The sequence below is a fragment of the Haliotis cracherodii genome, unplaced genomic scaffold (assembly GCF_022045235.1).
Source record: "Haliotis cracherodii isolate W230 unplaced genomic scaffold, xgHalCrac1.p SCAF_4, whole genome shotgun sequence".
NCBI lineage: Eukaryota > Metazoa > Mollusca > Gastropoda > Lepetellida > Haliotidae > Haliotis > Haliotis cracherodii.
Genome location: NW_027266297.1, coordinates 68,842,387 through 68,854,316, shown reverse-complemented (window position 1 = coordinate 68,854,316; position 11,930 = coordinate 68,842,387). Strand labels below are relative to the sequence as shown.

Here is an 11,930-nt window from a genome sequence, read left to right as displayed (position 1 = left end):
ATACACTGACTAGAGATGTGCGCACAATTCAGGGACTTGAGATGTGCGTACAATACACGGACTAGAGATGTGCATACAATACACTATGACTTGAAGAGATTGATCACACAGCTGTTGCCAGTCAAGTTTGGAGAGCTGTTCGATGGCCAGGAACGTTTCCTTTCTCCGAACCTCCGAAACCCGAACGTGGAACTGGAAGTGACCAATGCTCGGAGAACTTGCATCATCTGGGAGATTGTCATCTTATACACTGTCAGCCAGCCAACTGTTTGCTAAGTCAGAAATTGTCCAGTGTTCGCGAAGACAAAATCTTGTCCAGTGTTTTGCTTGGACAGAGGCCAACTCCGTGGTCTGGTGACAGAGCGTCCGCCTAGACAGTGGAAGGTCCGGGGTTCAATCCCAAAACCAAATCGTCATAAAAGACGTTCAAAGATGGTATTTGTGACCCTGCCCAGCGCTCCGCACTAAGGGGTCAAAATAAGGTTTGGTCGGCTCGGAGTCAGTATATTGTGTCTGAGTGGGGAATTCATGGTAATCTGCGGCATGGTATCTCAGTGGGCTGGCACTATAACATCGGCATCAGTCCAGACTTGTACAAATATTATTGTTGGGTCTGACAAGCAGCAAATGCGGATCATGTACGGAGGATCTATTCTGACCAAGTATCCTCATAGGGCAGGTTACTAGCGAGGTGACTTCTGTGGGACAACATTAACCAACACCGACAGATTCTGCTACATTACCGTGTATGATTCTGGTAAAAAGACGCCTTGGAAACATGTTTTATTTCCTTCTTGCAAGGACGCCTTGTAAACAGCTGTTTTATTTCCTATAACACACATACAGCTTCTTGCAACATGTCAACAGCTGGTTTATGTCCTATAACACACGGACCGCCTCCGTGGTCTAATGGTAGAGTGTCCGCCCGGAGAGCGGAAGGTCCGGGGTTCGATCCCCGACCGCGTCATACCCAAAGACGTTAAAAGATGGTACTTGTTGTTACGCTGTCTGGCGCTCGGCATTAAGGGGCTAAAACAAGGACTGGTCAGCTCAGAGTCAGTATGTCTGAGTGGGGTATTCATGTTAAACTGTGGCATGGTATCTCTCTGAGCTATCAGTATAAATCGGCATCAGTCCGGACTAGTACAAGCAGCCACAGACATACATACACGTGCATGCACGTCGCTATATAAGTGCAATAATCTTGGACGCGACATTAAACCCCATTTCACCTCACCTCCTATAACACACACACAGTTTCTTGTAACATGTCAACAGCTGGTTCATTTCCTAGAACACCCATACAGCTTCTTGCAAGGACACCTTGTAAACAATTGTTATATTTTCTATAACACACACACAGCTTCTTGTAACTTGTCAACAGCTGGTTTGTTTATTTCCTATAACACACACACAGCTTCTGGTAACATGTCAACAGCTGGTTTGTTTATTTCCTATAACACACACACAGCTTCTGGTAACATGTCAACATCTGGTTTATTTCCTATAACACACACACAGTTTCTTGTAACATGTCAACATCTGGTTTGTTTATTTCCTATAACACACATACAGTTTCTCGGTTATTTCTACACACAAACACGCACATGAATATGACATATAACATTCCACACAAGGTCCACATGTTTTCAGAGGGGTTATCACCGTCACAATCAATATGTCATATATGCTGCATACGTCCACACTCGACTAGACACTCAGATGGACCAATGGGATCTGTATCCATGTTTCAGCCGCAAAGTGTCCACATTTCCTCGTAGTTATATTCTACATGACAACTCCCACTACACTGGGTCATTCTTCTTCTTGCCGAGGTCTAGTACATGATCTTCAGGCCTGCAAAACAAGATGGCAATCAGGAAACACAAACTCTGAATCTGTACATCGATAAAGCGGGATCACAAAGTCTAGAGTGAGTGAGTGAGTGAGTGAGTGAGTGAGTGAGTGAGTGAGTGAGTGAGTGAGTTTGGTTTTACGCCGCTTTTAGCAATATTCAAGCAATATCGCAGCGGGGGACACCAGAAATGGGCTTCACACATTGTACCCATGTCGGGAATCAAACCCTGGTCTTCGGCGTGACGAGCAAACGCTTTAACCACTAGGCTACCCGACCGTCCCCACAAAGTCTAGAACTGTGAGTTCCTTTACCTTGTGATGTTGACATGCATTCAACAGGAGTGTGTGCTGCAATATGGCTGCTTCATCTAGTTGCTTAATCGGATTGGACTTTTCAATGCAAAAACAATGCATGAATACATTTCATACTATTTTACATAAATCTCAAATTTAAAACACACATGCCATTCTTCTTTGCTAATTAGATCTTAAGTTTGATCAATAGTTATCCAAACAACTTTGACCGAGTTGCTTTTTTCCACATTCTGCTGACCAAGCTGGTTTGGTCATCACAGAAAGACATGTAATCTATTTCAGCATGACATCATGGCATCCAGAATGTCTGCATGTCTGCCACACAATGGTGAGAGTTCTTGAGGAGAGAGAGTGCTACAGAAAATTATTGACCTGTCAATCAGTGTTGAATATGTACTGACCAGTCATGTAGTGTATTTCTATACACTAGTTGTATTGGGACATGTATCACGATATATTGTATAATTGTAATTTTTGAATTCAGAAGCAATCTTAAAACACAAGTGTGTGAATTGAAACTCATAAATGATACAAAAACAAGTTGTTGGTACAACATAATGTTAACTGTATTTTCTTGAGTATAGTGCACATTTTTTTTACGCATTATACACACCATTTTAAGTTGTAGTAGGACCCCTCGGGGTACATTGGGTTTTATGTGTCCCTCGTTAGTTTTTATCCCACAAGCCAGAGGCAAGTTGTATAAAACCTAACGAGGGACGAATAAAACCCCACATACCCCCGAGGGATCCTGCAACAATGAATTCATCTTACAAACATGTTTTAATACGGCATTGTAAAAGAAATAACACAAATTCAAAATTGATAAGGGCCTTGATTGAGCTGAGGTTAACTTGCCCTATGTCATATGACTTCCATAGACTCGGAAAAAACATGGGGCTCTTTACTTTGAAGCGGGGTATAAGGGATTTATTCTGCCTCCCAGAATCCACGTGCAGCCTGACTTGCTCATGGCGGGGTATAAGAGATTTACTCCACAGCTGAGAAATTTATTATAGTCCAAGGCGGGTTACACAGTATTTCATAAAGATCACATGGACCACTCAGATCTCATCATTCTGACATGGAGGCATGATAAAATGAGTTGTGATGGTTTTTTCCCCAATGCAAAGACATTACCGTGAGCACGTAACACCAGAAATACCATGTCAGTAAGTCTGTACTAAAGTACAGTAATTATCTTGTAATTACTCTGGTTATTAAAAAGTGTTCATTGTATATCTGGACTTATGTTTGTAATCTATTTTATTCATTTTATTCAAATTTCATTCGATATTATTGGGGAATTGTGTGTGAAGTGATTGGTAGATCACACAACTCACTGTTATTTACAGCAACCACATTCTGATTACCACTATTGGTGCCTTGAACCAACCTTTAGTTGATAGAGAATGGATACATATATCATAAATGCCATACTTTGACTCGGTTGAAGTCATATTTGTTGTCGCTTGACTATAATGTCACCATAAAGTTTTCAAGATTGTGAATGCGGGCGCCTGAGCCGTGACTGGTCAAATTGTTCCATCGTAAGAAATATCCAGCAACAGCGATCAGCTGTACCAAAGTGCAAAGCTTATGGTTATTCTTCTTTGAAATATTCATAATAAAAGATGCAACTAAAATAACATGCTACTGAAATATAATATTCCTGATAAAATCATTGTTTCAGATACAATTCTTCTGATCATTGCATCAAAATTCTGGAAGTTATATCATTGTGTAAATTTTAACCGAATCACCGGTAGATTTGGAGAAAGCGTATACAGTAGATGGCTGTTTCCCTGCACGAAGTGTAAGTGCTCAGCTACATACTGGCCAGTCAGGTGGTGCACATATTATATTGTGACCAGTTAGTCAGTGTAGAATATATCCTGACCAGTCAAATGGTGTACATTCTATATACCGACCAGAAAAGCGGATAGATGGCATATACTGACCAGTCAAAGAGTCTGGGGAATGTTTTCCTTTCCTCCTCTGTGTATTCATCATATCGTTTTGGCACCGGCATCACTTGACGGATCTGACCGGTAACATTTGCCAGGATCTCCTTGGGGACGTTCTGAGGAAAAGACACAGGATATAGTTTAGAACATGGTACAATGTAGAACATGAAGTAGTACAGAATAAAAGGGAAAGTATAGAACAGAGGATACGACCAGATACACCACACACATCAAACGTCACCACTGTTGGCAGCTGACCCGATGCAGGAGAGAGATTACAACCCCAGTTGTCAGAGGGACATTTTCAGTGTTAGACTGTTACATACAAATATTTGAGGTGTGACTTTCTAGAAATGTAAAGTTTTTATTACCCCTGTATGCAGACTCAAATATGTGTCCATGTTTGTCATACATAGTACTCCATATGGAAGTTCCATCAAAAGATTTAGCACCCATTTACAAAAATTCAAAGCGTCAGCAGCATTCCTGCTGTGTCACTGCAGCCTGCACACAATCAAGTCTGGACAAGCAATAATAATAGGATCACTTGCATAGCTTTTAAACCACACGGTGGAGGATGCAATGTACTGTTACATACTGGGCCTTCTTATGTTAAGGCATCTACAGACAAGGCCTTTTCAATGTACTGTTATATACAAGTCCTTCTTATGTTAAGGCATCTACAGTCAAGGCCTTTTCAATGTACTGTTATATACAAGTCCTTCTTATGTTAAGGCATCTACAGTCAAGGCCTTTTCAATGTACTGTTATATACAAGTCCTTCTTATGTTGAGTCATCTAGTCAAGACCTTTTAAAGTCTGTATGAATCGTGCTACAGGTCTGAACTTTCCTACCTCCTCTTCAAAAAGATGCAGTCTCCTCATCAGGGTGTGTCTGAGCAGGTTGCCGGGGAGACGGCTGTACACAGCTTTGTACACGACCTGCAATATGACAACCAGCAGTCTGACAACTGAGGACACAACATGTACACAGGATGGTTTGTTAATTGTTCAGTTTATGGAATTGAGGATGAGGTCCTTTGAATAATACCAGCGAAACAAAATGACACCAAAGTAGGTTAATATATCAAATAAAATAACCCCTTCAACTTCAAATGTAGAGAAGATTCATTTCTTGTATACTTCACCCCAAAAGAGGAAAACCTTGTACTCATGGTACTCTTGACACCAGTAACACAAAAGAAGGCTGAAAGTATTAGGGAGTTAAATGTTTAGCCATGAACACATGATCAAGTAAGAAGAGGGGCAGTCAGGTAGCCTAGTGGTTAAAGCGTTTGCTCGTCACGCCGAACACCCGGGTTCGATTCCCAACATGGGTAGAATATGTGAAGCCCATTTCTGGTGTCCCCCGCCGTGATATTGCTGTAATATTGCTGTAATATTGCTAAAAGCGGTGTAAAACCATACTCACACACTCACTCAAGTAAGAAGACTGTCATGGTTAACTGGCTTTGAAATTGTAACATGTCTGTTTGAGGGGAGGAGACTATGATATCAATGCAGTGTTACCTCAATGTTATGGTAGCAAATATGAACAAAAGTAAAGTGTTTATGATTCAGGGTGACTTTGGTGAAAGGGTTCAGCCCCATGTGTGGAGGGCACAGTATGTTACCTTTGTGGCATCCAGCTGGTGTAGTCTCCATGCCGACGTGGCAGTGTAGCCTCCCCCATGCCTGCAACACAGAGACGAGGAGATGAAACAATCACGAACACAATCAGTGCCCCCATCCACTAAGTCACTACCAGCGATACTAGTGATGAGTATTGTAGAGAAACGTTACCAAAGTACAAGAAATGAGTACTGTCAGGTGTAGCTTGTGTTACCATAGTTACAGAAGAGTACTCTCAGCTTTTAGCATGACCATAGCTACAAGAGGTGTGCACTGTCATTGCAAGTATTGACTTGATGGTGTCTTCTTGGGTTTCTTTTAACATAGCTTATTCACATGAAAGGTGAGGTGAGGTGAGGTGAAATTGGGTTTAACGTAGCGTCTAACAGTGTCCAAGATTATTGCACTTACATAGCGACATGCATGCACGTGTGTGTGTGTGTGTGTGTGTGTGTGTGTGTGTGTGTGTGTGTGTGTGTGTGTGTGTGTGTGTGTGTGTGTGTGTGTGTGTGTGTGTGTGTGTGTGTGTGTGTACGTGGCTGCTTGTACTAGTCCGGACTGATGCCGATTTATTTAGTGCTAGCTCACTGAGGTACCATGCCACAGTTTAACATGAATACCCCACACAGACACAGTATACTGACTCCGAGCCGACCAGTCCTTGTTTTAGCCCCTAAATGCCGAGCGCCAGACAGGGTAACAACAAGTACCATCTTTTAACGTCTTTTTGTATGACACGGCCGGGAATCGAACCCCGGAAGCTCTCTGGGCGGACGCTCTACCACTAGACCACGGAGGCGGTCTATTCACATGACAAGGACTGGACGTAAATTATCACAACTCAAACCCTTTTGCCATGCAAGTATGAGTGTTGACATTTGATACATTAAATTATGGGATGAAGTGATACAGAGAATTGCCAATCTTCTTATCATGCTTATTACCTCTTGGAAACAAAAACCAAAGTAAATCTTTAAGCTGTAAAAATCACAGACAGTGAGAATTGCATGGCCCTTATTACAACCTACTGAAGTTATCTATTCATATGAATGATTCAAAATAACCAAACGAGTAGTGATGGAAGCCATTGCAACAAGCATGTGTGATGTAGTCATGGTAACCTACCCAATGTTGTGATGGTAGTCACTGCAACATGTCATTGATATGATAGCAGCCATGGCAACCTATCCCATGTAGCCATGGTAACAACAGCAACCTAGTTAATGTGTTGATGGTAACCATGGCAACCTACCCTGTGTGATGATGATACCGCCACTTCCTCCAGTAGTCTCCCTTCATGGCAATGTGCTTTGTGTTAATGACAACAACATGGTCACCGATATCACCTGGAGACAGAAACATGTCCTCACTAGCTGGTAACAGATTGTAAGTAAGCAGCATGGCATATCACTGTAACACAGAAATACCCTTACATTGTATCAAATCTGTGAAGATTCCGGGGTAGAATAAGTTTTCAGCAACCCATGCTTGCCGTAAAAGGTGACTATGCTTGTCGTAAAAGGCGACTAACGGGATCGGGTGGTCAAGCTCGCTGACTTGGTTGATGCATGTCATCGATCCCAATTGCGTGGATCGATGCCCATAATGTCAATCACTGGATTGTCTGGTCCAGACTCAATTATTTACAGACCGCCGTCATATAGCTGGAATATTGCTGAGTGCGGGGTTAATCAACAAACCAACCAACAACCAACAACATTAAGTAAGGATAAGAATTTATGGATGAACAACTTCTTTATTACAATTAAGAGCGAAGTTTCGGTGTAGGTTCTAACACCGTTATCAAGCAACCTACACCGAAACGTCGCTCTTAATTGTAATAAAGAAGTTGTTCATCCATAAATTCTTATCCTTACTTAGTACTCCAACTTCTAAATGCCTATCAAAGAAACCAACAACATTGTATATCAAGGCTCAGACTTCCACCTTTATTTACAAGTGTAACATATCCAGAATCTACCTCTACATGTCACAGATGTGACCCTGCATAGACACAACCTAGAGACATAATTCCAGCCTACTTCAGTGGGGGTGGAAACTGGACTTACAGTCAGGTAACTCCCTTGACTCAGGAAGATGACTTCACTGAAACTCCTGACATGTTCAATGTGATCTTGGGTTCGCAAAGATGTCAAGGAAATCATACACACCCTGTGCTATATTTAGAAATTCAAGTACTCTTCAAGTTCACAGGTAGTATTTTGGATCACATGACAAACAAGCAGTTCAACCGTCCAAGTACAATGAAGCACATTGGGGTCTTACTCAGTGGGTGATATATCGGCTTGTGCTTCCCCTGGAGATGGGGCACCAGGACTTTGGCTGACTTGAGGGGGCACTGGCAGTTAGCATCATATATCCACCATGTGCGAGCAAACGTTGCCCATTGCTGAAAGTAAAATATGCATTCAACTTAAAATGTCAGTTGGCTTTAGAAGCATACATAGAATGAAAAAGGTTTCAGAAGAAAAAACAAGAGAACAGCATTATCACTTATACACTGCCATGGAGCACATCAGTATTTTGTTTGTTCATATAGTCAGCAATAGTACTGTAGTGAATATCAACTATAAACAAAAGAGTCTATACAGCCTTATGAAGAAATTGGCTTTTGGACAGCTTAATACAGTGTAAACACTGTTATATGTCATTAGAAAAAAATGACTAAATTAGAAATTAATACACACTAAAAGGCCCCTTCTCTGGTCAACATAACTTAGTCTTGATATGTATCTCAGTGATAAGCTAACTTCAGTAGTTTATGAGAAAACATGTCCCCATTGCACACTATAAGCACTAAGTTGAAAAGCACAGAGCAAGGGCCATAACAAAGCAGACACAATTTAGGGATAACAACTTCTTTATTTACTGTAAAGGCGACGAATTCAGTCTTGCTTGACAACGGTTTAAGGACCTATACCAAAACGTTGCCTTTACAGTAATTAAAGAAGTTATTATCCATAAATTGTGTCTACTCTGTCTTCCATCAAGGCCCATAACTCTGTTAAAAAAGTGAATTTACGACACCAATTTTCATGGCGGGTGATAATAAATATTATGTCTTATTAACAGTGCAATAAATGGTCTGCTACATTTTGACCATTACATCATGTATCTACTTTTAAAACAAATCCTCTGTGGGCAAGAAGGTGAACTGACATAGACATCAATATTCAGCATTACGTTCAAGTGACATTTCAGAGGCAATAGTGAGTGAGTATGCTTTTACGCCGCTTTTAGCAATATTCCAGCAATATCACGGCGGGGGACACCAGAAATGGGCTTCACACATTGTACCCATGACGGGAATCGAACCCATGTCTTCGGCGTGACGATTGAACGCTTTAACCACTTGGCTACCCGACCGCCCCTCAGAAGCAATAGTACCAATGAAGGCTGGACTTCGATGTCGTCATTCTTTCTTCAATATAGATGCTAGTATGCCCGATCTAGTTGATCACTTGCATGATAAATGTATACAGAAACATTCCTTTTGTAAATATCGATATATATCAACTACCCGTGCCAACAACGACCCCTTCAGCGTAAATGACCTGGTACAAATATTGCTGCCATGCAGTTTTACGTCAGTTTCGTCCAGGATGTCTGGTGAAACATACTTTGTTCGTTTAGAATGTGTTGCATATTACAACTGCGACACTGTCCGGTCTGGCTATCATAACAAGTGTTTACGGAGTGCTGCAGTCATCGGTCATGACACTTTTGACAGTGACTTTGGACTGGTGTTTTGTGCTGACGATGTCAGTGTTCCATCTAGAATCGTATAAATAAGACAATGCAGTGTTCTATATCCTTCATCATGTGCATGTGCATCGAAAGGAAACACAACACTATTTCATACATACCAATACTCTGTTGTTTGCCATTTACGGATAATTTCTGAAAATTCAGACCATGCCTTGCTGTGCTGTGGCGCGTTATCAACTTCCGGTAAACTGGGGGGAAGTCATTGGGGTACATATAGCTGGTTTGAAATTGGCATTCTTCTTGAATAATAGAATGCAGTTTTCTTTAAAGTATATAATAGACTTGTTGAACCCCAACTGGGTTAAAGCTGAGTGACTTGAAAAGTTTGTAAGATCAAAAACAAACAAATTAACTGATCCAAATAATGATCACCCATTGGTCGTGTTCTGGCGGAAACATCACCTTGAGAAAATGGCACCATATGCATGTGGTTAAAACGGCACCGCTTCAGTGAATCTTGAGTGGTGTCTGGTGTTTATGAATGTGTTGCAGCCGATTTAACTCAAATCACAGAAACTAATCACCGGTTTTCAAGGAAATACTTTTAAATGGTTCATTTCGTATGTATCTTATTTGAGTAAACTGACACGATACAGCAGATTATTAAATGACATTATCTAGCGTCTGCTGTTTCAAATATTGTTAAGTTTGGAGAACATATCAACGCGTATGTCTTTATTGTGAAGAGGCACGGGTGGCCCAGTCGCCGCGATTCGGTGGGCACGCCAGAAACCTATGATCGTGGGTTCGAATCCCAGTTCGCCCCGATTATGTTTCTAGGTTTGTCAGCACCATACCCGTGCTCGTGGGTTTTACCGAAGTGGTAAACGTCAGAGACTTGCACTAATTCGGGCTGTCCTCCCACATTAAGCTGACACGCCGCGATGTAACTGGAATACTGTTAAAAGCAGCGTTAAACCCAACTCACTCTTAATTGTGTAAGTCTTTATTCATATAGTTTGAACAATAGAAAGGTATGATGATTGTCCCATTGAGGGGTTAAATGACAACAACATTCTGGAGTTTTAGAACTTTTGAACACATTGCAACATATACAGAAGCCCGCGGAGGCAGCCAGTGATGTTATCTGCTTTGTCTTCACCTCCATTCCTAACACAATCAGTTAAGGTCAAAGACATTCCCACTTAATGAAATGGGTAAACCGCTTCCCTAAAACGAATATAAATTTAAATATTAACCCTTTTCTCACATATCATTTCATGCTGCTGCGGTGCAAACAACTCAAAATACATGGTATTTGACGCTTCTGATATCTATCATTACAATTTTAGACAATTTTTGTAATTCTTATTTTTCGAATTTGGAAATTCTTTCTGATCTACCAGATTTGATAAATTATCATTACCCTAGTTACTGTTTAAGAGGAAAGATTATTGTCGGGTTTCATGACTCGTCGTTGGCCTAAACACCGGTAAGGTAGTTGTTTTTATCAAAAATATCTTTTAATAACCTTGCTGTTCTTTTGTCTTTATCAAACTGATCATGAGTTGAGTTAAATAACACACAATATAAAATATCATTATGTCGTAAGGTTTTAGCCGAATGCAACAATTTCGTCTTAGCCAAGCTCTAATTCCGTTCTCCCATCATATAGTTGGAATATTGCTGAGTGCGGTGTTATACAATACACAAACAAAATCTAATTCCGTTTTCGAAATATGTTACTGTTTAAGCTGGATGCTGTTTTGGCATTGTGCCGTTATCTTACCGGACTCGTTAAACAAGGGCAAATAACTCGTGCCGATATAACGACACCTTCAGTTTGTTTCGCGTTGTAGTTTGTCAGTCAAGGAGTCTTGGAATAGTTCTATCTAGTTGATGTTTTGTTAATCGAGTAAAGTTTTCTGAAAATACTAAAATATCATACACTATCTGAATTCGCAATATTGATACCAAGGTATGGTTCTTTCACAGCGTTGTTTCTGTAATTCAAATATGTTGCGCGAGTGGGTGCACATCCACATGTGATCTGTTCGGACGATCCAACAGACCTTACGGAATGAATTCGAACATGTTTAAAGCAAAAAAGACGCTTCTGACTTCCAGCTATGCCATGGCAAAGTTATAGTGGAGTACCCTGGTGATAGATCCACTCACCTAAAACCGCCTTGATGCTTCTGTAGTGATGTGTTCCACTCGGCCAACTCAGTCGAACCTAACTTTTTACATGCTTGTAGCCTTACCACATCGGAGACACTTTCAGATCATGTAAATTGTTTTGAGATATACGTGTTCTCTGTTTTATAAACACTCCCAGGGGCGGTCGGGTAGCCTAGTGGTGAAAGAGTTCGCTCGTCACACCGAAGACCCGGGTTCAATTCCCGTCATGGGTACAATGTGTGAAGCCCA

The 11,930-nt window shown here is 41.1% G+C and overlaps 1 protein-coding gene across 2 annotated transcripts; it reads right to left on the bottom strand.

Annotated features, from left to right (window-relative positions):
- Positions 1–796: 796 nt before the first annotated feature.
- LOC139479165 (large ribosomal subunit protein uL13m-like) lies at positions 797–9,743 on the bottom strand. 2 transcript variants are annotated; one of them, XM_071261952.1, is made up of 7 exons: positions 9,659–9,743; positions 8,058–8,181; positions 7,024–7,117; positions 5,774–5,834; positions 4,995–5,081; positions 4,134–4,255; positions 797–1,857 (listed from the first exon to the last, which is right to left on the bottom strand). In XM_071261952.1, exons 1-7 carry the CDS (start codon positions 9,677–9,679, stop codon positions 1,806–1,808), a joined length of 561 nt encoding a protein of 186 aa, XP_071118053.1. In that variant the 5' UTR covers positions 9,680–9,743; the 3' UTR covers positions 797–1,805. The 2 variants fall into 2 exon arrangements, with proteins under 2 accessions (XP_071118053.1, XP_071118054.1); XM_071261953.1 differs by lacking the exon at positions 797–1,857 and adding an exon at positions 2,169–2,247.
- Between the last annotated feature and the right edge of the window lie 2,187 nt (positions 9,744–11,930).